The sequence below is a fragment of the Cadophora gregata genome (genome assembly GCF_030347475.1).
Source record: "Cadophora gregata isolate MNR1 chromosome Unknown scaffold_2, whole genome shotgun sequence".
NCBI lineage: Eukaryota > Fungi > Ascomycota > Leotiomycetes > Helotiales > Ploettnerulaceae > Cadophora > Cadophora gregata.
This window is the reverse complement of record NW_026695925.1, coordinates 1,816,863-1,841,449: the sequence shown is the minus strand read 5'-3', so window position 1 is coordinate 1,841,449 and position 24,587 is coordinate 1,816,863. Positions and strand designations below refer to the sequence as shown.

The following is a 24,587-nucleotide window of genomic DNA, read 5'->3' as shown; positions in this document are numbered from 1 at the left end:
TTACGAAGGGAGCTGCATTAAATCCACAAAGGAAAGTCGATAGAGTTGTGGCGTATCGATATTTGACGCCTCTCCTGAAATTGATCCCAAATGTGTTTGGTTTCGTGCCCGTTAACTTGTACTAACAGGGCAAAAAGGCGGCTTGATGAGTTGCTGAGTGGCTTGCTAATGTTCCATCCGGGAGACCAGATGGAGATGAAGCTTGGAGCACCAAACAATAAATAAGCATTCTTTTTGCGGCTGAAGAATATGGAGCTTGAGCCTTTCTGATACCGTAGCGCTGTACCTTGGACGAAAACTAGGTATGGTTTACCCCGTAGATGTTTCTTCCTGGATACGGAGGTACAGCGGTTAAGTGTTGTCGGTGGAGCAGCAGGGGGGGTTCAGAGCTTAACTTAAAGGGGTAATATCACGGAAATGCGTCTTCTATTGAAAGTTGTATAGGAAAAGCATCAAAGTAATGATTAATATTTAGTAAATCTCCCTTCTGCCTCAATAACTGCTTTGCAACGATCTGGCATACTCTCGATTAGCTCTCTAAAGGCATGCTCTCCAACCTTTTCCTACGTATCCTTTACTGCAACTCGAAGGCGATCGTAGGACATATTTTCCGGGTAATTATCTTGAAGGTAATTCTTCATAATATGCTATACTCTTTCGATTGGATTAAGGTTAGGAGAGAATGCCGGCCAAAAGATAACGATGATTCCTCTCTCAGCGAGCTCTTGTTTTGTCTCTCCGGCAGCGTGTCCAGGTGCTCCGTCTTGCATAAGGACTAGGTCTATTCCCTCTCTCCTTTTCAGCTTAATGTATCCATGAATCACGGGTACGGTGTGTTGGCAGTAGGACTCTTGTTTTATAGAGCCCCAATCCTTCTCCCAGAAGATCCCAGGGCCTTGGGTATGCCCGTGAAAGCAACCCCAGAACATCCAGCCTTTCTTTCTTTGATACCGCTCTACGATACAGGTCTCGTCCCACTCCTCTCCTGCTCTTCGAGTAACCTAGGTACGTGTATGCCTTCCTCCGGTAATCCAAGTCTCGTCGGTCCAAAGTATCCGGTACTACTGCTCCATTGTCCAATCCTTATGCTCTTGAGCCCAGGCAAGTCGGATCTTTCGATTTGTTTCGGAAATCGGTGGTTTTCGCATTGCCAGGCGTCGGTGGAAGCCCTCTTTCAAAAGGGCAGTACGAATAGCGTCCTTTTTAACCCCAAAATCAAGTGCCTGAGCAAGTTGGGCATAGCTCATTTGACGATTTTCTCGACTAGTACACACAAATTCGACTAATTCCTCGATTTGAGCTTGTGTTAGTACTGGCGGACGACCCGGCTTCTTCTTTGGGGTAGCTCGAGTATTGCAAGAGTAGTATATTTGACGAATCGTTGGATTATTAGGTAAATAAGCTTGAATTCGAGAGTAGGACCAGCCAATTGAACGAAGAAGAACGATATCGCGGCGTTGATCGCGTGTAAGCTCAAGAGCCTTAGTTTTTTGAGTCGAAGACAGAGCTGAGGGCGAAGGCGAAGGCGAAGGCAAAGGTTGCTCCGAAGGTATTGAGGGTACAGAGAGTATTAGAGAATCCATTATACAAAAGGCATTTAATTGATGTTGTTGTCATGAGAATCTACATAAGTTACAATAGAAACGCGTGCAAGACGCATTTCCGTGATGTTACCCCTTTAAGTTAAGCTCTGAACCCCCCCTGCTGCTCCACCGACAACACTTAACCGCTGTACCTCCGTAGATAAATTTACCTTAGGTAGGTTCCGTTCTAGACAGGTGTCTCGGGTTTTGCTACTTATGAGATTATTTTTATTCTGGACTTGGGCCGCTGCAGCTCTTCCCGTGAAGGGCCGTCAAAAGCCAGGTCCACATCCACATCCCACCCCCTTTTCTGCTGGACAAATTCTGGGTCTGATGGGGCATCGAACACCGTAGGTAATCCACCATTATTGTACTGTATCTCTGGTGTGTGGGGAATTTGGCTAGACAACCTGGAGTGCAGCGCAGCGCAGCGCAGCTGTCGGCCATGGAGTGACAGCTTGGCTTGTAAATAGAATGTTGCAGGCAAAAAACTTCAGTCCAAGAACTCCGATCCCTACGGAACGCGGAGAATTGGGCGATAGATGCAGCGATTTGCCACTTGGTGGGATGAGTTCTGCAGCACGAACGAAGAAGACGAGGGATGATGATAAATTAGGCTAGGCTAGGCTAGGTAGCCTGTGACTGTGTGGGGCCGTTGCCGTTGCCGTTGAGCAGGAGGTTGCAGCGAAGCAAAGCACGAAAATAATGCTGCGGATCAGGACTGGCTGGCTGGGAGCCTGGGAGCCTGGGAGGGAGAGGGACCAAGGCCAGGGCAGGCCAGGCGGGCACAGGCAAGGGCAAGGGCAAACAAGGGAAAGCTCGAGATTAAGAGCACATCCACCCCCTGCTGCCGCCACTTCTGGGCTAGCAGGCCCCGCGGCGTGCGCCGACCTGCCTGGGTGCCCTGCCTGGCTGCTGGGCGGGTTTGGACTTCACTTTTGAGACAAAATATTTAATTTCCATAGACTACTACTACTACTACTAGGGACCGACGTTTGGTAGGTAGGCAGGCTGGCAGGTATGCATACGGGCACGGGCACGGGCACGGGTACATAATAAACAAAGAATCCCATCCCATCCCATCCCGTCTGTCCTCGAACCTCTTCCATCTCCACTCTACTGTCTTCCCGTCATTCCAGGTGTACGTGAACCAGCTGTCAGTAAGTCACTCATTTTGTTGAAGCCAATCCCAATCATTGCCGCCGCTCTATCTTTTTTCCTGTTCAGAGCTGCAGCTTCTACCAATTACGTCAACGTACCTTCCCTGAAGGATCGCCAGCACGAGCTTCCGCTAACAGCTTCCCCTCTCCTCTCTAGAAAAGCTAGTCTATCCTCCTCATTTTCCATCCCCTATCCTCTATCCTCAATCAACAGAGAACACACACCAATTCTTTATAATCTTACCTCCGACCTCTATCAAACCCCGATACGTTCACATCCTTAGAATGGCTGCCTTGAAGAATGCCCTCCCAGGACATCTGAAGTCCGCTCTTGGTGGCTCTAATGGGGAAGCTGAGTTTGCCAAAAAGCATCATGGCAAGACTCAATCGCATATGGTGAGTTGGTATTTCCTTTCATTGCTTAAGTGGAGCCGTAGATTCACTGCAGACTTGGGAGACAACTGCAGACATCAGGCCTGGCTCAAAGGTCAACTCCTGAGAAGTTGCTAGAGCTTCGAAGATGGAACTCGTCGTCTAGCACGATCTTTCAGGACCTCGAATATCACACAACTCTCCTCGAAAGAATTGCTTCTGGATCAATGACACTATCATGGACGACATTCCCCGTCTCCCAGAGCTCGACGTGGATACGTGGAAGACAGGACACCAACATTGTTTATATCTCCCAGGAATCTGTATCCACGCCTGTCCTGCATTTCCTGGAAGCAACGAAGATCTTCACTATCAGCCCATAGCTTTCGCACCAGGTACGACAATTGTACCATTGCCAGAGATCAAGTTTTGGGAAACGCACCCAGCCTTGCGACCTACCAGATCGGTAACCCTCCAAACATCAAGAATCGCCCCGCAAGTTCAGGAAGGCATATCTCCGCTCTCCTCCCTTCCAGCAGAAGTTTGGGAGAACAGCGCTTTCAGAAACAGCTTCATGGAAGCGGCTTTGTCTGCTCAACCTGGACGTCCTCACCCTTCGTCTCCAAATATGCCAACCTACCAACGTCCCAAGTCTGCAGGTCCTGGGTTACTTTCTTTGGCAGCTTCTGCCAATCCTCCACCTCAAAGCACTACTCGTGGAGTTTCTCCTGGAGACCACAAGTCTTTCAACGCTGCTGGTCCAGAATCATCCTTCCAAGGATCTCCTGCTCTTGGCTTTGCTCTTCCTGAAGGTTATAAGCCTGTCAATCTCCTTACCCACGGAGTTCCCAACAAGCCTTGCGTTCCCAGAAAACCCGCTTTACTTCAATCTGGAGGTCCCAAGTCTGCAAGATCTGCTGTTCCGCTTGCTTTTTCTTACTCGCCAACCATGATGGCTTCGGCACTGCTAACAAACCATCCTCAGGCTTTCGAGAATACTTCGACGTCAGTGGCTGCCAGTCAAATGCGAAATGCTCTCAACAACCTCGCAGATACCGTTACCGATCCCACAGAGAAGAAGGTATGTTTGATTCACAATTCTTTCGTAAGACTTTGCTAAATGAATTCACAGCTTTTCGAGACGGAAATGGATAACTTCTTTGCGCTATTCCGAAGATACCTCAACGACAAGGCGAAAGGAAACACCTTGTAAGTCGTCGATTTGGAGAATGGATTACGTAGGCTAATCGAAGTCAGGGATTGGGACCGTATTGCACCACCTGCCGAAAACCAGGTTGTTGACTACAATGACCTTGCGAACTCCGAATCTGTCGGCTTCTTGAGCAAGCTCGCTGTCCTCAAGCTCAACGGTGGTCTCGGAACGTCCATGGGATGTGTTGGACCAAAGTCTGTTATCGAGGTCCGCGACGGCATGTCCTTCCTCGACCTCTCAGTTCGACAAATCGAGTATCTTAACCGTACATACGACGTCAATGTTCCCTTCGTTCTCATGAACTCGTTCAACACCGACGATGATACCCAGAACATTATCAAGAAATACGAAGGGCACAACATTGATATCTTGACCTTCAACCAATCCCGATACCCCAGAATCTTGAAGGATTCCCTCCTCCCTGCACCAAAGTCATTCAACTCGCCAATCTCTGATTGGTACCCACCCGGACACGGTGATGTCTTCGAGTCTCTGTACAATTCTGGTATCCTCGATAAGCTCATTGAGCGTGGTGTTGAGATCCTCTTCCTTTCCAACGTCGACAACTTGGGCGCCGTTGTTGACTTGAGAATTCTGCAACACATGGTCAAGACTGAGGCCGAGTACATTATGGAGTTGACCGACAAGACCAAGGCAGATGTCAAGGGTGGAACCATCATTGATTACGAGGGGTCTGTTCGTCTTCTCGAGATCGCTCAAGTTCCAAAGGAGCATACCAACGAGTTCAAATCCATTAAGAAGTTCAAGTACTTCAACACGAACAACATCTGGCTGAACTTGAAGGCCGTCAAGCGCATCGTAGAAAACAACGAGCTCGAGATGGAGATTATTCCCAACAACAAGTCAATTCCAGCTGACAAGAAGGGCGAGTCTGATGTCTCGATTGTCCAGCTTGAGACCGCCGTTGGAGCTGCCATTCGCCACTTCAAGAACGCACACGGTGTCAACGTTCCACGTAGACGCTTCTTGCCCGTCAAAACCTGCTCTGATCTTATGCTTGTCAAGTCGGATCTGTACTCATTGAAGCATGGTCAACTCCAAATTGATCCAAACCGTTTCGGCCCAGCTCCTCTTATCAAGCTCGGCAACGACTTCAAGAAGGTCTCAGACTTCCAGAAGCGCATTGGCAGCATCCCCAAGATCATTGAACTCGACCACTTGACCATCACTGGAGCTGTCAACCTTGGCCGAGGCGTCACCCTGAAGGGTACCGTCATCATCGTAGCAACAGAAGGCAGCACAATTGATATTCCTCCCGGATCTATCCTCGAGAACGTTGTCGTTCAAGGTTCACTGAGACTGTTGGAGCATTAGAGTGGTCAAGGGTTCTTGTATGTTATTGGGTGGATTTGCTTTTCTGTGGACAGAATTTCGTGGCATGGGGCCCTCGACTGGGCATTTGAGCAGTTTCGTGGAGTGCAGATGTTACCTACAAATCGGTAGTACTATGCGGTCCATTCTATAGATGATTCCGAACCCTGAATTTCGTGTAATAGTCTACTTAATGGTTCATTAATCTTGCATACCTAGACAAAACACGCAATCCGTTTAGTCTGACATAGAAATATACAATAGGCATGTGCAAGTCCTTTGTCTGTAGGTACCGAGTTATTCTATTTTGAGATCCACGTGATGTGATGCATCTTCTCAAATCGATATCTTGGCTCAGCCGACAACGGATTGAGACTAGATCTGCAGCGTCGGTATATTGTATCACTCAACTATGTCTATATAGCATCTCACACATCTCACCTCTTAATACTCGCTGCTCTGCTCTCCTCCCCAATAGCGCCGACATTCACCAAACTTTGGAAGCCAATCAGACGTAACTATCGCCTGACCGCCCGTCAGGATTAGGGTTTAACCAACCAAATGGTTCTTGGGCTTCAGCCTCATACAGACGACCAATCTGATACGAGTATTGGGAATGATACATTTGATCAGTGGTTAAGAATTTGCTGGAGAAGACAGGAGTGTGGTGGATGTTTGGGTACAAGACATGCGAGGTGTAGTTGGTGTCCGGCTGTAAGATTACCTACTGGACCTCTCTTATCATATTTGCTCCTTCAAGTCCACATGTTATCCCTGCCTGCCGTCATTGAATAGGAGGATGGACAGAGAGGTTTGAGAAGCATCGATGGCCATCTGGCTGACAGACGTACAGTCAGGGACATGCATTCCCAACCCCTCACATCCCCAACTCCTCGCTCCGTTCTCTCACCCAGATATCTGTCCTCTCTGGTACGAGAGATGGGAACTGCGGACCAGTGCCCTAGGGTGTCACGTCTCAACCATCACTTTTCTGACGTGTGTCGCGAGTGTTCTCGCTTCGTTCGTGGTCATGGGGTTGGTGATCGCGACATTCTTTCTTGGGAGAAACGCGAGACGAGCTTGGCTGGATAGGGGCAGAGTCAGGGGTGAGGAGTGGTGGCGATTCTGGAGAGGGTGGAGTCAGTGGAGGGTTGCGTTGGTTGACGTTGCGAGGAGTAGTTCAGAGCAGGAGGTCGAGGACGAGCAGAGGCCGTTGTTGGATGCTGAATAGAGGGAAGTGGTTGTAGGCAATGCTTGTATATATTGCCGACCTATTGTTGGTTTTCGGGATCTGATAGGGCTCCTCGCTCTTTATATATCAACCCTCACTCTGCCATGTGGCAGAGAGAATCTGTCTCTCCTGGTGGTCCTAGTTGGTGACACCAAGATGCAACGATCCCGGTATTCCCATCTATCCGGTCCTGGACACGACGCTCCATTGTAGTACTGATCTGATGTAGGGTATGGCAATTGTATTGTATCGGGCTTCCCCGACTACTTATCCAGAGCTCACAGGAGGTATGATAGCGACCTCATCTCCCTCTTTGATTGTGAAGTCACACCCAGCATCGGTGTCCTCCGGCACGTCAACATACTCTAAATTGACCGTCACGAGACAGCTCTCGAGAACCTTACTCTTCATACCACTGTATCTCTCTTCAAGCGTCTCGAAGAGTTTCGTAATTGGAAGAGGTGCTGGCAGATGTTCGGAGTCTTTCGCCGTGTAGGAACCAGCGGATGCGAAGTACAGAATTTTAAAATGCCCTGCTGGCACCTTCGCAGGGGTCGACATGACGAACTGAACGACCTTCAAAGTATGATCTTCAGCTGGTCAGCATATGCAGCTATCGACGTAGGCGGTTGGGTTTCAGAAATGTTAAGTAGAGTCAGAGATCTTGGTGATATTGACCACATATCGAGACCAGTAAACTGGCTGGTTCAGGTAATACATGCTATTTTGTTCATCATACTTGTGAGGTGTAGGAGAGTTACAGAGAGACTGACATACCTATCAGGAAATGGACGAATTGCGGTTGTCTGTCTGGGATGGACAAGTGGGATTTGTCGAAGGGAAATTCAAGAAAAATTTGAAGAAGTCTGATGTGCACGGGCCAGCCGATAGTCACGACTGTCGCGTCGTCCAGATATTTTTTGGGACATAGCTGCTGGAAGGAAGGAAAGTAGTTCCCATGTAAATCAAAGTGATTTCTCGCTGCCATTTCTTCTTCATTATGCTTCGGTCTTCCCAAAATCGAAAACAGATCACTCAGCCGTTTGTATGCTTTCGATGTCTCGCAAAACACAACCGCAGTTGGTTCAGCACAACTGCTCGAGGCCTTCTTGGGGCATCGCAGACCACAGCTTTACAAATTGGAAGACCTGGAGGACTTTGGAGGCAGTTCCATGCTGGTCGTGTAGTAAGATTAAGAAGTACTCCAAGTATTATGTCCACTTTCTAATAGATTTTCTAGGCTCGTTCTTCGTTGGAATCCCAGACAGATACATCTTTACCCTTTCAACCGCCACCGATACCGATCCGCGAGCGCCTGCGACAATGGGAGATAGAGAATGCCTCATCTCATCACAACATAGGCATATTGAAGGATCAGCCTGCACCCGGGGAGGTTGGCAATACTGTTCTAGGAGCTTGCTACGATGACTTTGGCGGCGAAGTTCAAGCTATATCGAATCTCGATGAACAGCCTCAAGCTTTGGACTTGGAGAGTTTCGATATGGTCGATGTTGGTGACTCGCGGAACTTCTTCTTACCTGGAGATCTTGTTGAGCTTACGTGAGTTCGGTTCCTCGCCTCTTGTACTATAGTGCTGATTCTACAAGTTCTGTTGGTAATCGGCGACAGGAGTTGGCCATCTACATCCGGGACTTAGATCATCAGGCCCAATTTTATACTATGTCCGGTCGCTGGATAATGCGAAGCTCGGCGAGAATAAGTTTCTTCGTCCCTGGGTTTGTCCACCCCCGGGAACTCGATGAGTTAATTCCATACCTACCTCGCGAGGCAGTTGACTCGACCATGGAAGGCAGATTACAAAGCTTCAATGAATCTGTTCCTATCGGTATCGGACACTCACTTGTAAGGAAAATGATCGAATTCTGGAACAAAGCCGATTCCACATACCAAAGAGCTGCGATGAATCTGGACGGTGCACATGAAAAGGTGGCAGATACCTCATATTACAAGTATTGCACACTTCAAGAAGTCGCTGCAAGAGTCCTCCCGAAGAGCGTGCCAAAGAATGAGGATGGGAAGTACGAGTGGCCGGTCCTCTATGCTGTCCACCGTTCAATTTTGAAAGACGATATTGGCTTCTCGGCACTGGCATCTAGCACGGCCGTGAGGTCGACTCCGCAATACGAGATCAATGGATCCAGTGAAGTTGAATGCATTCGTCGAGTTGTTGGATGGGTTCGAGAATATACGGATACATTACTTCGCCAAGATGCAGCAGGAGAGAAGGCTCCTTCCGGATATTCAGAAGTCGTGAATTTTGTGAAAACAGCTCAACGTCTCATCGATCTAAGCCGGGCCAATCGCTCATTTACCCCACACGGGGCAATTGGACCTTCCCTGATAACGCTGGAGCCAGACCAGAATTTTAGAACTGGAACGTCTAGAGAACGCTTCACAGTTACTGATATGTTCTTCGTAAGGTTTCTAGAGTCTTGGGCGTGCTTGCGAAGCTTTCCGCCATCATCTTCATTGCATGGAGTAGGATCTGCTATTCTGCGAATGATTGACCGTTATCCAGATGTGAAGTTAAATGTAGCGACGGCATGGACCTGCCTGCTGGAACTTGGAGCCCTGCCCCCATGGGAAGGAAGATCAACCTTCGACCTCAGACTTCCTTACGCAGGAAGACAAGACGCAATTATGCATCGTTTGCACCCGCCAGTGTCCCTTGCTGGAGGTTTGACGGAAGATAAGCTAGCTGCTATGCGGCAAGATTGGGGTACCACGCCCATTTATTGTGTTGACGATGCAGATGCACTCGAAATTGACGATGGCTTCTCTTTGGAGCGGACAGATGAATCAGGCACTTACTGGGTCCACGTTCATGTTGCCGATCCTGCAGCTCACCTTGATCCCCGGGGCCAGCTGAGTCAATTTGCTGAGAGGGTGGCCGAAACCGTATATTTGCCCGACCGAGTTGTGCCTATGTTACCACCGGCCTATACTCAGAAGCACTTCAGTCTTGCTCACGGGAGACCCTGCTTGACGTTCAGCACCAAGATAAACCTACAAGGTGAATTGCTTGACAGTAAGATCACGCCTGGCACTGTTCGGAATGTCAAGTATCTGACAAAAGACACCTTTCGAGAAATCACAATGGGACACGATCCACTTGAATATGACATGTATGTCGTGGGAAACGCCAAGGCTAAACCTAAGGCGACTCGACGATTACTCCGAAGCGATGAGGTATCTGGAGAGGAGCGAGAGAACATGAGAATTCTCCAGACCATTGGCGAAGCTCGGAAAGAAGTGTTACGAGCTAGAGGCGGCATCAGTAAGGGAAATCCCCGGCCACTAATACACATGTCTTTCAACGGATTTCCCTGGACCAAACCGAAAAATCTTACCGACAGCCTCCACTTCTTCGGCGATCCAACAATCCGTGTCGGAATACAGAAGTCCACTGGAAGCTTGGTAGCTAGTGATGAGATAGATACTGTGGGCAATCTCATGATCTTGACTGGCGAGGTGGCTGCAAGATGGTGCAGTGAGCGTAGCATTCCAATACCATATCGGATTACTCCTCGCATCCCATACAAGCAAAACCCCACGGAGTACTACGTACAGACTCTGCGGCCCGCAGAAGAGCAGGGAGTACTTACTACCGAGATTATGCGTAATTACTTCACACTTATTGGGAAAGTACAGCCATCGACAATCCCTGGCCCTCATGTCGCCCTTGGTCTGGACATGTTTGCTAGGGTTACCAGTCCTCTTCGCAGATTCGGCGACCTTCTTGCTCATTGGCAGATCGAGGCTGCACTATTAGAAGAAGCCAGAACTGGCCAGTCACTTGTTGGGAAATCAAACGCCGAGTATTTGCCATTCTCTCAAGCTCAGCTCGATGAAATGCTTCCACACATGGCAGGCCGAGAGAGACTCATTGCTAAGAGGGCGGCTGAGGCACAACGGAGGACGCTACTTCAGTTCGTCCTTCGATCTTGGAAATTTGGCGAAGCCAAACTACCTGATCCTTTGGAATTTACTGTACGAAGTATAAACCCCGACACTCGGGTTGCTGGAGGATTGATTTCGAAATTACTTCTTGGCGGGCAAATGAGCATACCGTCCAGCATTGAGCCAGAAGACCTCGAAGTTGGGGATAGGTTCGAGGTGGAAATAATGGAAATCAATCTTGTCACGAACCAGATAGACTTTAGATGCGTTCAGCAAATAGAACCAGAGGCCGGAAGTGGTTGCTAACAGAATGCATTGTGTTTAGGAATCACAGGTTGGGGACTTGTAACGATATATAAATAATTGTACATTATTTCTTCTTTGCCACGATGGAGTCTGTTAACTTCATGGCTGGCGCCTCCTTTTGTAAACCCGCGTCAGCCAATGATAGCCAAGAACTAGGAAAGGAGATGAGAAGTGATCACAGGATGTCATGGGGAGTTGGAAGACTGTGACACCACCGACAACTACCAAGACTCCGTACAGCCGTCATGTGCATATACTCAGCCAGAAAGCACCAGGAGCCCCCTTTCGAAACAGAACATAGCTACACCTCGCGATTTTGTGTTGCACTTTGCGACTGGGGAGATGGATTTCCTTCAGCCTTTGAGAATTACAAAATGGCCCTTATATGTCCATCCGTAGGTACCCTCATAGACGATTTTCCCTTGTGACCCAATGTCTGACCTGCGGTGCATGGATGCTCTGGCCTCACCAATAGCCGTTTCAAACTTTGAAAAGAGGTTCAGAAAGAATGTATTCTAATATGATCAGTGCAACTTTTCTAGTCGTATTCGACCTTTCTCTTTTCAGAAGGTCACGACTTGTGTTGGTTGTCTTTGGTCTGTATGGAGATGCAAGTACTGTCTGAGAGACATTTTGGCCCGTTCAGGGAATTCAGATGCAATCTAAGAGAAATTTAGGATAGTAAGCAACAGTGAAGTGATGGAAGAGAACCAAGTTCTGCACAGTTCGGTTTTCCATGAATATATGTATCCTTTACTTCTCAGGATTTTAAGCTCTTTGAGTGCTTCCTATCAGACAACGTCTGTTACTCGATCCTGACGTACTCTTGTACTCGGTTGTTCAATCCAACCTCCGCTTGGCACCTGCACCATTTCCCTCCAAGCTCGATGTACCTACGGGGGTCGTAAAGGAGTAGCTGAAGTCCAAATCCCCAACCAATTCTCTCACCAAGTTCACAATCCTCTGCGTGCTTCCTTCTACACACCTCTGCGCCACTTCGATCACAACGACACTTCGAAACCCAGGTTCATTCAAGTTTTTAAGACTAAGAACTCCGTCACTATGGTCTAAAAACTCATCCGTGATGCGAAAGCCGGCAGGAGCTTGAAGATACGGCGGAAGTGCTTGGCCGTTTGTGAGAGATGCTGAGATTAGCGCAATAAGCGTTGTCACTTTGTGTGATTCATGATCATTAGAATCGCGTCGAGAAGCAAACTGTGCAAGCCAGGGTAACTGGGCATGCGCGGCAGGAAATGATTCGGATGCATATGCGATAATGGTAAGATAAGTTGTGACACTATCCCAAAACATTAGCTGGATCCAGTCAAAATGACTTGGGCAGGGCTTCGGTGTCGGAGAAACTCACTTCTGGACCTCTTCCACCAAAGCTGAGTAGATTTTGATAGGAAATTCCCCTCCGACTTTTATGTCCCATGGGATGAAGCCAATGTTTTGTCTCATGGAATTCACTAGTGCAATTTCTTTGTCCACATATTTCCTCATCAGCTTTTCTAGTCTTTTCCTATGGCCTGTTGCTGAATCCTTATCACCGCATTGGTCGCTAAGCCTGAGGTCAACCATGGCGGTAACCGAGCTGAGATATTTAGCGAGGATAAACAAAGAGCCGCCAAGATCACGGCGAAGGACTGAAGCTTCTGTGATTGGTACTGGAAATATCGTAAAGATATATGCCACGACGACACCTGCGCCGACAGTGAGGAGCCTGTATGGGGCCAGCTTGTATGTAGGGTAGAAAGGCTGTCCAGTTGCCGTAGCCGCTCGAAGGCCGATGACTCGTACTTGCAGCTCATATTCTATCCACCTGTTAGTCGATATCGCCAGCAGGGTGCGCGATGTGTGTAACAAAGAAGAGAGACTTTCCAATAACTAGCACATGGGCAAGACAGCCTGCCACAATCGGAATCAAGAATCTTGGGAATTTTGCAACAAAGTAGAAATAAAACATCAAGAAGAAAGGAACAGCACGATGACCCCTGCTGTCTTCTGATCCACAATATACCCTGGATTTAACATCAAGTTAGAAATCGCTTATTTCCATTTGTTTTGGGAAGATTAGTTGCAGAAAATCACTGTTGTAGCTCTGTTGCATAAGAAGGGGACAGGTACTGCTCGAACAACGTACAGTTGATGTAGGCTCCGATCATGCCGATAAAGGTTACCACCAGATTTCCCAGCAAAATGAAGATAGCACTCCCTGAAGAAGAATTCATCCCAATTCCAATCATAACCAAGCACCAGACCACCCTTTGTCTGATGAAGAACTTATGGGTCTGCCTAACATAGCACATGACAGCGATACTCATCACGGCAATAGTGACTCTGACACCAAACCTAACAGCATCAGAGCCTAAGAACTTTGGTATGTATCGAAAGTAGTTTCCAAAGCGTTGCCAGAGTGTCTTCGGGGGAAGATGCTCAGGATCTTTTGATGCTCGGAATGAGTCTCCGATGTACACAGCTTCGACGCCAGCAGATTGGTCAACATTCGCTGTTGGGTCTGCATCCTCTCCGGTGATGAGTCCCCTGACCCATTGGATAATTGTCTTGAGTTTTGGCACAATAATACGCTTTTTCTTGAATGTTCCGTCTGTAGCCTTCGCTTCGGCATATCGTACAAGCTTCAGAATAGCCATACAGACAGAGTAGAGCAAGTATTCCATGTACAGAACTACATGTAATCTTTTAGAAGTACTCACCTCACTGGAAACGCTTTTCAGCACTGATCTATCTTTCTTGGGGTCTTTCGATGGGCTTGTGTAATGTTTTGTTGTCGTCTGGAAAACGGAGCTGAGACCCCTCTGTTCTGCCCAGAGACGCAAATGGGTGGATCTTTGCTCTCGAAACTCTTCAGTGCTCCGTAGTAGGAAATCGCCGAACCCTATATGCCCTGGTTGAGGATTTGTAAGACCTTTCTCGATATCCTCAGGTGTCGCTGTTGGTGGGGGTATGAACTTGAGGGAGATCAAGATGTGAAGAATACTTTCGTCCAGAACTGTGATCATTCTGTCGAATGATCCGTTTACTTCCTCGATCATGTTTTGCCACTCTTCCCGGTCATCCTGGGAGAAGCCGCCAAAACTGGTTCCGGAAGCTGTTTTAGGCAATTCACTTGCTTCGCTCATTCTCTCCACAATATCTCCAATTGTTGATAGGCCTGAGACTGGGAGCGTGATATCTCGTAATAGGTCGTATATCTTGCGGATATCTGTTTCGGTAAGATATCCGTATGCAGTTTCTCTCTCTGCAAACAGCACATCATCTCGAAGCTTGGCTTGTAAAGCAAGAATACTCCCCGATGCTGCCTTCAAAGCGCCAAGTTTCTTCTCAAACACGGCTTTTCGCTCTTCTTTCATGTCACCTTTGTTCGCTCTATCGGAATTGGAGCTGTCCATTGGCGTGCCATCACACATCTCCAAATGGTCCAGGACTTGAACAAAGTCAAGCTGGGTCTTCAACAGCCCCCGACAGCTCTGCAGAAAACCAATCACCTCCCCGAAGAACACCTTCCTCGATGAAACTGGAATAATGAACCGTGAAACTCCTGCGGAAATGCCATAACCAGTAAGGAAAGCATAGAGAAGCTCCTTTGTAAACCTTCTGGCGTGCTCAACAGTCGCCTGTTGGGGGCCATACGTGAAGCCAACCAATGTGAAAATGGTGTAATGGATGGAAGGAATCTTGAGGGATAATCGGCTTGCTCGGAGCGTGTTTATTCCGAACATGTTGACCATCAGGAATATTGCATTGACCACAGAGGCAGATGAGTTGTAACCTAGAGCGACCGAGGGTGATGCATCTGGAGGAGTAGTGTGCTGACGAGCTTTGACTCCCGCCCATATCCCTAAATAGACCATTCCACATGCGAAGCATGTCAAGAACTGACATCAAAATCACAGATTAGAGTTATAAAATGGAAGGAACCAATCTGGCAAAGTGGCACCGTGAGTGGATGTTGCAAGTGGGAATGAAACTCACCAGGCACAGAAACAAGTTCATCAGATATTTCCCACGAGGTAGAATGGGAACAGAAATGATGGATATGATGATAATAAGGTATCCAAGGTTCAAGTAATTGACTGCAACCGAGTGTTTTTGGTAAATGCCCATAGCAATGACTGCAGAAATCGATGGTTTGACCATGATCATGAAAACCTGTGGTGTGATGCCGATTCTCCTCCATGCTCGGCGAAGTACTGATTGCTTCGGAAGAGGCGGGCTTGACGGAGAATCATTTTGGAAATTTTCTGCATTTTGCTGAGGAAAAGGTTTTAAGGTGGCAGGTTTTGTAATGCTCGAATCGACTTTCATGGAAGTCGATGTTGCATCGAAATTGTTTCCGCTTGGTGATTGATGCGGCGAAGGCAGTGGCATGATTGACTGGTGATAGTTTCGGAATCGATTATCTTCTACTAGTAAATGGAAGAAGAGACCATAAGTGAGTTATTACAAAATGGTAAAAGGGGTTTCCCGTGAGAAATCAAGGAAGGATAGGAGTTCGGCACAAGGGGAACGTCAGATCCTCATTCAAGAAGCACAGTTCTAATAAGACCCCGCTATTTGTAGCCCAGTGTATCGGATAATACGGCAGTACTGAACAGTTAATCAAGCTGGGGGTCGGAGTTAGTAGTAATGAACATGCCATCAGTATGCGTTCCATAGCACATGTTGATGACAGGGCTTGGACCATGCAGGGTGTACACTAAGCACCTCAAGACCACAGACTTCATTGTTGCATCAACCACGGCCCCAAATTCAAGATTAGTAACATAAGAGCATCGTCTCACTGGGAGCCTTGTTTCGCTGACGGAAAAATAAATGGAATATACATCGTTCCAGCGTACGGAGACCTCCAAACTTAGCGGTTTGCCCGCGTCCCTTGGCCCCAGGCTGTTGACTTCGAAGCCAGTATTTTGTCGATAGCGAGTTCTTGACACATTAGAAGTGCGAATCGAATGTAGTCCAGATGGCCACGAAGAAGTATTGCCAAATTATTTTCCGTTACAGTTGGAGCTGTACCTACATTGTGAGATCCCGGCGCGACTCGTCTGCTTCGCTCCGAGTATATCTCCAGCTTACTATGTGCGTCACCGGATTGTGTGAAAACAGGCGGAGCTGAGTGTTAATTTTAAAAGCTGCATATGAAAAGATACCATATTCTTGTTCAATGACACAATAAAGAGTTTACTAATGAATCCCTCATCAAGGTGTTCACAAACATCGTGGAAATTTAGCTGACGCTAACGGCCGTATCATACGACCGGTATAAATCTTGACACTTGCTTCTGACATGAACTATGCGAGCCGCGTTTGTTTCCTTTCCGAGTGCCGCTTAGCGACTAAATTGATATGAGTGACGAAGAGTGGACGAGCTCCGCCTGGGTATTTAGGTCAACTGAAATCTACCTTATTTTGGCATCGAAAATTAACTTTGCTGCACGTGACCATGATCTGCTATGATGATGAGATTGACACGAGACCAACATCTTGGGTTCAGGCATAGGAGGAAACTCTAGGATCATTTACTAGGTAAATTCTTTGGTGAAAAAGTTTTAATTTGAAGCTAGATAGCCTGACCAACATACTTTCCGCTTGTTGAAATGTTGATGGGAGCAAAGCTGCATAGTAAGTTGTAACAAGCACAAGTTATGGGACTTTCGGATTTGATACTGTTGATCAGAATAAATCAGGTAGATTGGTCGCACCCTGAATACTGACAAACTTCAGGCCTTGGCCGGCTAGTGTATACGGCTTTCCAGGTCTTTCGGGATGACGCCCCACCTCGCCTCTGTCTAAGCGAAGGCAAACATAAATAAATGTTTACTTGGTTGTGCACGAACATCCTTTGAATTAGAAAGAGATTGAACTTTCGCCACAGATACATTCTTCTTGCTGAATGTTAGTACGTACATAACGACTTTGGGTACTTCCGTTGGCTTATCTGATTTTCTCCTTCAAGTCAACTTTTCAGCAGAGTTTAAATTATTCTTCATCCACTACAAAGGGAAACTTCATTCTGTCTCAGTAGAGTATGATTAAACACCATTTACAGACATTCTCAACATCAATGAACACTTAGCCATGCCAACAAAGCTTACTGGTCAAGCTAAGTACGACCAGGATCATGTAAGAAAACCGCTGTAGCCCCACCGGATGTATGTTTTCTTTTTAGGAAAGACGGTGCTGTACCATATCAAGGGGCTCTACCACCACAAATAGGTTATAACAGCAAGAACTCCATCACTTCAGACTCTCAGTCTCGTTTTCTTGCCCTCTTTTTGTATAGCAGCATCTGGTAGTGACAGCAAGTTTCGCAGATTATCAATCGGTGACTATCACAGACTATTACACAGGCCTTCGCAACCTTCTTACTCTCGGAACACATATCCCATTTCTTCAAGCATTGACAGAAAACCCTGTACCTTAGAGGTATTCTACGAAAGTATTAGACGAACCATTCAATAATCTAGTGTGGGCAGCGACTGATGATGTTGCCACTTGGGTCGAGGACACCGGCAGGTGAAACCTTTCTTAGAGCAGCTGGTATCTATGACAACTCTATAATTCTCAAAACGATCTAATGACATCCCAAACTAGGTCCCAATGAAGTCCGATGTGTTGCCCGTGAATCTCCTGGATTTTACCGCACTCTCGTTGTCGGCGGAATCTACGAGTTCTTCAGACCAGTGGATATCAAGTCTGTCTCCACCTACAATCATGCTCTGAGGAGTTGCATAGACGCTCATCCACGCATGAGCACCACCATTGCCAAGCATAACACCGACTCACCATACTTCGAATTTTGCTCTCGCATTGACTTGAGCCAGCACATCTAAGTTCTTCAGCATGGCGGTGGGAATGGAGAGCTTGAGTCCTCAAGGATACAAAGAGTTCTACCTGATATTGTTGATGAGCCTTTGACGACTACGATTCCGTCCTGGAAAATTGTTGTCCTGCCGTTCTTGGGGAAACGATTCTTCATAGCATTCGCCTACTCCCATGCCTTAGGTGATGGCTTGTCAGGGTGCGCATTTCACCGAACATTCCTTGAAGCTCTCCAAGAGCAACAATTGGAGACGGATTTGATCTGTACTCCGACACGCAAGCGTCTCAGTCCTGCATTCGACACACCCGAGAACCTACCGATCTCATGGTCTTATCTCTTGTCCCCGTTCCTTGGACAATACCTCCCGAAGTGGATATCCTCACTTTTTGACTTCAGCTCAGAGTTGAATGATGTTACACCAAGTACCTGGACTGGCACACCGATCTTCTATGACGCAAAGACTCATCGCACTGGAGTAAGCTTGATAAGTATCGACAGGGATACAGTGGATGATGCTCTGAAATTATGCCGCATGAATGGAGCAAAGCTCACAGGTTTGCTTCATCAGCTGGCTCTCGATGCACTTTCAGAATGTCTTCCCAGACCTCATAGTTTTGACAGATTTGGTGCTGGTACAGCCATCAACATGCGGCCAACGGTCAGAATCTCAAATGATGAGATGGGTGTGTTCGCATCGGGAGATTTCCAGATGCATCCTCTTCGAAAGGACACATGGGGTGAGGATGGAAGTTTTTCTTGGAAATTGGCCAGGGCTATCACGGAAAGACTTGCAAGCCGGGCAAGAGAAGTCCAGGATCAGCCACTTGTTCTGCTAAGGTACTTATTCAGTATACGAAATTGGACATTGTCAAAGATTGGCAGTCGTCGTGGTGATTGGTATGCGATCAGTAACTTGATGAGTTTGCAGCCTTTGGGAAAGGTTGGTCAATGTAATATCAAGGAGATGGTATTCTGTTGCCCGACGGACGTGAATGGTGGCGCTGCACTGTCAGTCAATGTTGTGAGTGTCCGGGGTGGACCGATGAATATCACTGTCAACTGGCAAGCTGAGGGGTTGGACTTGGGGACTTTTGACAATGAGGCTGCGTTTGTACATGCTGTTTGTCGACATGTTCAAGCTGGGTTTATTCGCTTGGGCAAAACTATACATGTTCCTGAGAACACGAATCAGTATACATAGTCCGGGCTCTTGATTTTGGGGATCGATGCTGACTTGAGAAGGAGATAAGGAAAGATACAAGAACATATGTCTACTTAGCTGTCTTCAGTAAGACGTAACTTCTATTCAATCGGTTAGATCGTGCCCGTTGCACCATATGTTTCTGCTTATTGCGGCCAGACTTGCCCTTTATAATGCTCAACGGGAACAGTACTCGATGCTCAAAACAAATTCCCCTGCATTAAATCCTTCCATCACATCCAGTCACCACCTAGTATCCCCTCACCCCACTTCCAGTTATACAAACGTCCTCTCTTCGTACCACCGAGTAGCTCTGCGTCCCTTGATCTGACAACAAGTAGTGGTGTCTGTCGGCTTGGGTAGAACAACTGGACCAGAGGCCGTGGTCCGGTATTCGGGAGAACTAGGAATGACATTTCGTGTGGAATATGGCTTACTGGTGGAGCTACGAAATAGATTGGTACTAGTGTCCTGGATTCCCGTATAGTAAGGCTTGCTCGAAGGTCTAGCGAAATGACGACTGCTGTTTCCAGTGGATGGTGGAATCTTGGTAGGAGTGGACATCTAAATTGTAGAGTTTCTTGCAGTGTACGTAGCTTTCTGGGAAGACTTTGGATTTCAGGTGGTTCTTGCGTCTGTGACTGTAGATATGAAAGTCTTGCTTCGTCTATCGACGATTGCAACGTTGATGTTCACGATGATCACAACGACAAAGACGTTGTGTCGTACGGCGACTGCCCAGTCACGGACTGGCCATCGAATAGGGTAGGCCCAGATAGAGCCTCGGGAGCCATGATAATCCACAGAGGTGACAGTTCCTCGATCTGTGGTGACATATGGCAGCGGACTGTATGTAGTGGTGTGCGACGGAGGTGCTGTTACCGTTACCGTTCGGGTGACTGTAATTGGATGCAAGCCCGTACAAACAACGTCAGTGTTTCGTGTGTAAATGGAAGCAGACATAGGACAAATGGTACGAAAAAGGCCGAGATACTAGAGAACTTCGTTTAGTTGAAAAAGGAGGGATGTCGAGCAATAGGAATTCTGAAGTAAAACAGGTTGTTGAAATAATTGGAATATTGAGAGCTTAACAAATTCGTCAAGGAAAACAAAAACAGGGAAACAGAGTTAAGGAATATGATATTGAATGAGAAGAAAGTACAGTCTGGAATAACCAAGTTCTTGTCGTAGCGGAGCTGAACTCTAGATAAAACTGTGGTTACCTTGGGCCCGCACTTTCCCAAGAACCACCCCCTGACAAGTTCTCGTCAGACGTGAAGAAGCATGTTGGTTGCTTGCGGTGAAGAGGCCGTGCTTTCTATACAGCTAACAACCAGAAGTGCTGCGGAACGAATTTATTCTCATACTATGCAACTCTTTCGCAAGCTCTCGGGGGTTGGTCCCGCAGACTGCTTTCACCCACCTAAGTCGCCTCCATGCTCACACTCCCAAGAGAATTGCTGGCTGAACTATGAAAGAGCAAATGCACCTACATTCAGTCATTGTGGCTGGTTGGAGCTCGCTGCTGTCAGCAAACAAGCCTGCACCGGCTACAATCGCAAATACGAAGAATTTTCGGCAGTAATTACTTGACGCATGGGACATCTCACCTAAACGCACACACATGTACCACAGTGAATATTTGAAATCTTCCGTCAGCAAAAATGTAGTTTGGCTCGTAATGTCTTGCCGCAACCAGACGACGGCATGCCAAAGAAAAGAATCGTGTCAAGGACAGCCCCGTTCGTCTACTGTAGCAGTGGGCCTTCCGTATGCTTCCTCGCAGCCACACACCCAAGCGACAGCAAGCAGACATCACCGAGGTGATCACAGCATCACATCACAGATGGTGCCAGAAGCGTTTGAACGAGAAGATTCCGTGGAGCAAAACCTTTGTTCTGGAAGATCGTCAAGCATGTTGTGGAGATCTCGCGTCTGCGGATATACTAGATCCGCTTGTTACAACCGCCAGTTTAGTTACTCCGCAGCTTTGCTCATGATCCCGTGCGGGTACGGGTTATAAGATCGTGGTATTCCAAAAAATTCAATTGGCAAACGCACCTCAGCTTCTACATTTTATGCTCTGGTCCTGAAGACAATGGCGAAACCCGGAAAGTTAAGAATTGGGGTCTTCGTCCCCGTCGGCGCACAGCTCTTAGATCTCTCTCCTATCGATCTCTTCGCGATGCTGAGTCCAAAATATCTCACGGCATGTACGCTTCCTGCTCCTCTGGTCAACCTAGGGACACGCTCGGTAATACATTACATCGCGCTGCCACAGACAGGAGCCCATGTTGAATTGACCGCAAACGCATTTCTCAAGGTCTCTAAAACAATCAAAGATGCTGAAGTTCAACCAGGACTACTGGACATAATCCTTATTCCAGGGCCAGATCCGTCTTCAGTCTTCGAGGAAGATATCTTGGACTTTGTAAGGGCTCATGCTGGCTGGAAGGGGAAAGATGGAGAGTATGTTGACATGTTGTGCATTTGTACCGGCATATATATGCTAGGTCAGAGCGGAATTCTGAGAGGAAAGAGTGCCAGTGGTCCAAGGGCATTAGTACCTGCCCTGAAAAAGAAATTTCCTGATGTGAAGTGGGTAGATGAGAAAAGATGGGTGACTGACGGAAATATTTGGACGAGCGGTACGCATTTGGATACATTTCCAATCTCCATAAAACCCATTCCATTCGTCCTAGATCTGTGCTAACAACTACGTCAGGAGGAATCACGAATGGACAGGAGATGATAGCAGCGTATATCAGAGAAAAGTTGCCTGGGCCAGCAGCGGAAGCAGTCCTGGAAATGGCCGATGTAGGGGACAAAGGTGTCAATTATACCAGAAGCAAGTCTGGCGACATTATTTGGTGGCTGTGGCAAATACTCAAGGCTGTGGTGGTGGGGAAGATTAGTTCCAAGAAGAAGAAGGCTTTGTGATGAACATGGACCTGTGGACTCAAACTACGTTGGAGCAAGATGTTTAGGATGCTCATTTTGTACTGGTGCTGTCATCGGATCAGCTTGTAAGGAACGGGGGGAAAAATTGGGATGAGGATGCTGTTATCCAGTTCCCAGAACAAGTTCCTCTCGCAGGATTTATTTTGAGTATAGATAAAGTATGGAAAGTATATGAAGCAGTTCACTGCTATGGATGTAGTCAGCCTCAAGCATTCCATTTGACATACCTACCTGATTACCCTGTCCACACGTGACGGTCGGCGGGGCGATTAGGTAGCTATCTTAGCGTGGTTAGTGCCCGCTGGAGAAAAAAAGAGATCTTGAAGCTTGCTCGCCTCGTGAAATATTCTGTTAGACACCGCTCCTCTTCTTTCCCAAACAACCCAAATCCTGCTCCCCACACAGGATTCCTTGAGCCATTTTGTCAATTAGAGACACTTGATTCTTCCCGTTGATTTCCAAGAACAGTCATTCAACAATAGACAAAATGTCTCTTCTACCAGGTAAATCGGTCTCAGCATGCATCTCTTCGCCATGCTGCAATGCTCCTGTTAATGACGGTGAACTAACTTGAACAACAGTTGCCACCTATGGCCTTCAGGTCCCACCTGGAGATAATATTATACCGGCAATTGCTGACTTCCCTGCTACCGTAAGAACTTCTGCTATATCTTTTTCTCCAAAATGTCTGCCAGGGTTCTCCAGTGCGAAAAACTTCCAAAGCTGGACTCGAGCTGCAAAAAAAATCAAAGCTAACCTCACTATAAACAGTTCCGCATCACAATGGCTGCCATTGATCCCAGCGCACCCGCAGATGCTGATGCAAGTGTCGAAGGCGTTGCTCCCCGTGCCACCCTGAAGCTCATCCGCCAACCTGATGGATCCGAGGACGATGAGGACTCTGAGGAGTATATGCGTGCTCTGCTTGCTGAGAGTGATTCCGAAGAGAGCGAGTCTGAGGAAGAGGAAGAGAATGGAGGCCCAAGCGATCCAGCAAAGTCAAAGAAGGCTAGAAAGGCTGCCGCACTTCAACAACTCATGGACTCCCTCGGCGGTGCTTCTGATGAGGAAATGGAGGATGCCCCCAATGGTGCGGACGGAAAAGTCAGCAAGAAGGGAAAGAACAAGGCCACCAGCGACGATGAGGAGGAAAGCGACGATGACAGTGACGATGATTCTGAGGATATCGAGGTTGAGGAGTTTGTTCTCTGCACGCTTGACACAACCAAGGTATGCTGCTTGGCCTGGGCTCGAAATCTTACCATGCTAACTTCCATTAGAACTTCCAACAACCTCTCGACATCACCATTGGTGAGCATGAGCGGGTCTTCTTCAAAGTTTCTGGCACCCACACCGTCTACCTCACGGGAAACTATGTTATTCCCCAAGAAGATGGGCACAACCACCACCACGAAGTCTACGATTCTGATGAGGAGGAGGATGATGAGGACTATGACTTGTCCCCTGATGAAGATGAGCTTGATCTTGAGATGGATGATGACGAGAGCGATGATCTTGATACCCTTGAGAACCCCCGAGTCACTGAGGTCAATTCTGACGATGAGGAGGCTCCCAAGCTTGTCAGTGCTGAGAAGAAGGGCAAGAATAAGCGCTCCGCTGATGCGATCGAGGAGGGTGCTTCGCTCGACGATATCATGGCCAAGAGCCTGAAACCTGATTCTGCTGATGAGCAGAAGTTGAGCAAGAAGCAGCTTAAGAAGCTGAAGAAGAACAATGGCGAGCCTGCTGCCGTCAAGGCTGACGAGTCAAAGAAGGTCGATATCAAGGAAAGTCCTGCTGCTAAATCCGACAAGTCTGACAAGAAGGTTCAATTCGCAAAGAACCTTGAGCAGGGCCCAACTGGGTCTGCTGAGAAGGCAAAGGCTGCGCCGGATGCCAAGGGCAAGGCTACCTTGGGCGTCAAGATGGTGCAAGGTGTTAAGTGTGATGACAAGAAGCTCGGTACTGGCCCAGCAGCCAAGAAGGGAAATAAGGTCGGCATGCGTTACATCGGCAAGTTCGAGGATGGAAAGGTCTTTGACTGTAAGTCTTTCTGCATCTCTTGACGGTGGTTATAGACTAACAACCTCGGCAGCGAACAAGAAGGGCAAGCCTTTCTCCTTTAAGCTCGGATCTGGCGAGGTGATCAAGGGATGGGACATTGGTGTTGCTGGTATGTCAGTGGGTGGCGAGCGTAGACTCACCATTCCCGCAAGCCTCGCCTATGGCAGCAAAGGCGTCCCTGGTATCCCTGGAAACAGCACCCTCGTCTTCGACGTCAAGTTGTTGGAGATCAAGTAAAATTCTAACAGACTCTTCGTTCCTGTTACGCATGTTTTCTGTTGACCTTTTGCGAATGCTGAGGTGGAAGCTTTGCTTGTCGACTCCTCTCCGCTGTACAACTCCCGATACACCTCTCATGCAGCGATTTGGCTGTTTAATTTCCTTACACTGTGTTACGCC

At 47.7% G+C, this 24,587-nt stretch overlaps 8 protein-coding genes across 8 annotated transcripts; 5 read left to right on the top strand and 3 right to left on the bottom strand.

Moving 5' to 3' along the window:
• Window positions 1-2,900: 2,900 nt before the first annotated feature.
• On the top strand, window positions 2,901-5,663 carry UGP1 (UTP-glucose-1-phosphate uridylyltransferase; the record flags this gene model as incomplete). The annotated part of the gene is made up of 4 exons (XM_058501422.1): window positions 2,901-3,927; window positions 4,101-4,196; window positions 4,248-4,324; window positions 4,373-5,663. Exons 2-4 carry the CDS (start codon window positions 4,140-4,142, stop codon window positions 5,661-5,663), a joined length of 1,425 nt encoding a protein of 474 aa, XP_058362741.1. The 5' UTR covers window positions 2,901-3,927; window positions 4,101-4,139.
• A 1,314-nt stretch (window positions 5,664-6,977) lies between these two features.
• Window positions 6,978-7,756, bottom strand: ONS95_007897 (uncharacterized protein). The gene is made up of 2 exons (XM_058501421.1): window positions 7,669-7,756; window positions 6,978-7,612 (listed from the first exon to the last, which is right to left on the bottom strand). The coding sequence occupies exon 2, from the start codon at window positions 7,450-7,452 to the stop codon at window positions 7,159-7,161; it is 294 nt and encodes a 97-aa protein (XP_058362740.1). The 5' UTR covers window positions 7,453-7,612; window positions 7,669-7,756; the 3' UTR covers window positions 6,978-7,158.
• A 135-nt stretch (window positions 7,757-7,891) lies between these two features.
• ONS95_007896 (uncharacterized protein) lies at window positions 7,892-11,118 on the top strand (the record flags this gene model as incomplete). The annotated part of the gene is made up of 3 exons (XM_058501420.1): window positions 7,892-8,077; window positions 8,132-8,451; window positions 8,499-11,118. The coding sequence occupies 3 exons, from the start codon at window positions 7,892-7,894 to the stop codon at window positions 11,116-11,118; spliced, it is 3,126 nt and encodes a 1,041-aa protein (XP_058362739.1).
• Window positions 11,119-11,958: 840 nt separating this feature from the next.
• ONS95_007895 (uncharacterized protein) lies at window positions 11,959-12,699 on the bottom strand (the record flags this gene model as incomplete). Its single annotated transcript, XM_058501419.1, has 2 exons — window positions 11,959-12,415; window positions 12,485-12,699. 2 exons carry the CDS (start codon window positions 12,697-12,699, stop codon window positions 11,959-11,961), a joined length of 672 nt encoding a protein of 223 aa, XP_058362738.1.
• Window positions 12,700-13,083: 384 nt separating this feature from the next.
• On the bottom strand, window positions 13,084-15,510 carry ONS95_007894 (uncharacterized protein; the record flags this gene model as incomplete). Its single annotated transcript, XM_058501418.1, has 3 exons — window positions 13,084-13,139; window positions 13,262-15,017; window positions 15,115-15,510. 3 exons carry the CDS (start codon window positions 15,508-15,510, stop codon window positions 13,084-13,086), a joined length of 2,208 nt encoding a protein of 735 aa, XP_058362737.1.
• A 1,707-nt stretch (window positions 15,511-17,217) lies between these two features.
• On the top strand, window positions 17,218-19,645 carry ONS95_007893 (uncharacterized protein; the record flags this gene model as incomplete). Its single annotated transcript, XM_058501417.1, has 2 exons — window positions 17,218-17,262; window positions 17,982-19,645. The coding sequence occupies 2 exons, from the start codon at window positions 17,218-17,220 to the stop codon at window positions 19,161-19,163; spliced, it is 1,227 nt and encodes a 408-aa protein (XP_058362736.1). The 3' UTR covers window positions 19,164-19,645.
• A 1,183-nt stretch (window positions 19,646-20,828) lies between these two features.
• ONS95_007892 (uncharacterized protein) lies at window positions 20,829-22,323 on the top strand. Its single transcript, XM_058501416.1, has 2 exons — window positions 20,829-21,811; window positions 21,889-22,323. The coding sequence occupies exons 1-2, from the start codon at window positions 21,262-21,264 to the stop codon at window positions 22,101-22,103; spliced, it is 765 nt and encodes a 254-aa protein (XP_058362735.1). The 5' UTR covers window positions 20,829-21,261; the 3' UTR covers window positions 22,104-22,323.
• A 288-nt stretch (window positions 22,324-22,611) lies between these two features.
• On the top strand, window positions 22,612-24,425 carry FPR4 (peptidylprolyl isomerase fpr4; the record flags this gene model as incomplete). Its single annotated transcript, XM_058501415.1, has 5 exons — window positions 22,612-22,627; window positions 22,706-22,776; window positions 22,896-23,354; window positions 23,405-24,167; window positions 24,220-24,425. The coding sequence occupies 5 exons, from the start codon at window positions 22,612-22,614 to the stop codon at window positions 24,423-24,425; spliced, it is 1,515 nt and encodes a 504-aa protein (XP_058362734.1).
• Between the last annotated feature and the right edge of the window lie 162 nt (window positions 24,426-24,587).

Bases quoted from the DNA above. Each gene is read 5' to 3' on its own strand.
- ONS95_007892 (XM_058501416.1), top strand. From the start codon at position 21,262: ATGGCGAAACCCGGAAAGTTAAGAATTGGGGTCTTCGTCCCCGTCGGC. The intron at 21,812-21,888 runs GTACGCATTTGG...CAACTACGTCAG, and splicing joins CGGAAATATTTGGACGAGCG to GAGGAATCACGAATGGACAG.
- ONS95_007897 (XM_058501421.1), bottom strand. From the start codon at position 7,452: ATGTCGACCCCTGCGAAGGTGCCAGCAGGGCATTTTAAAATTCTGTAC.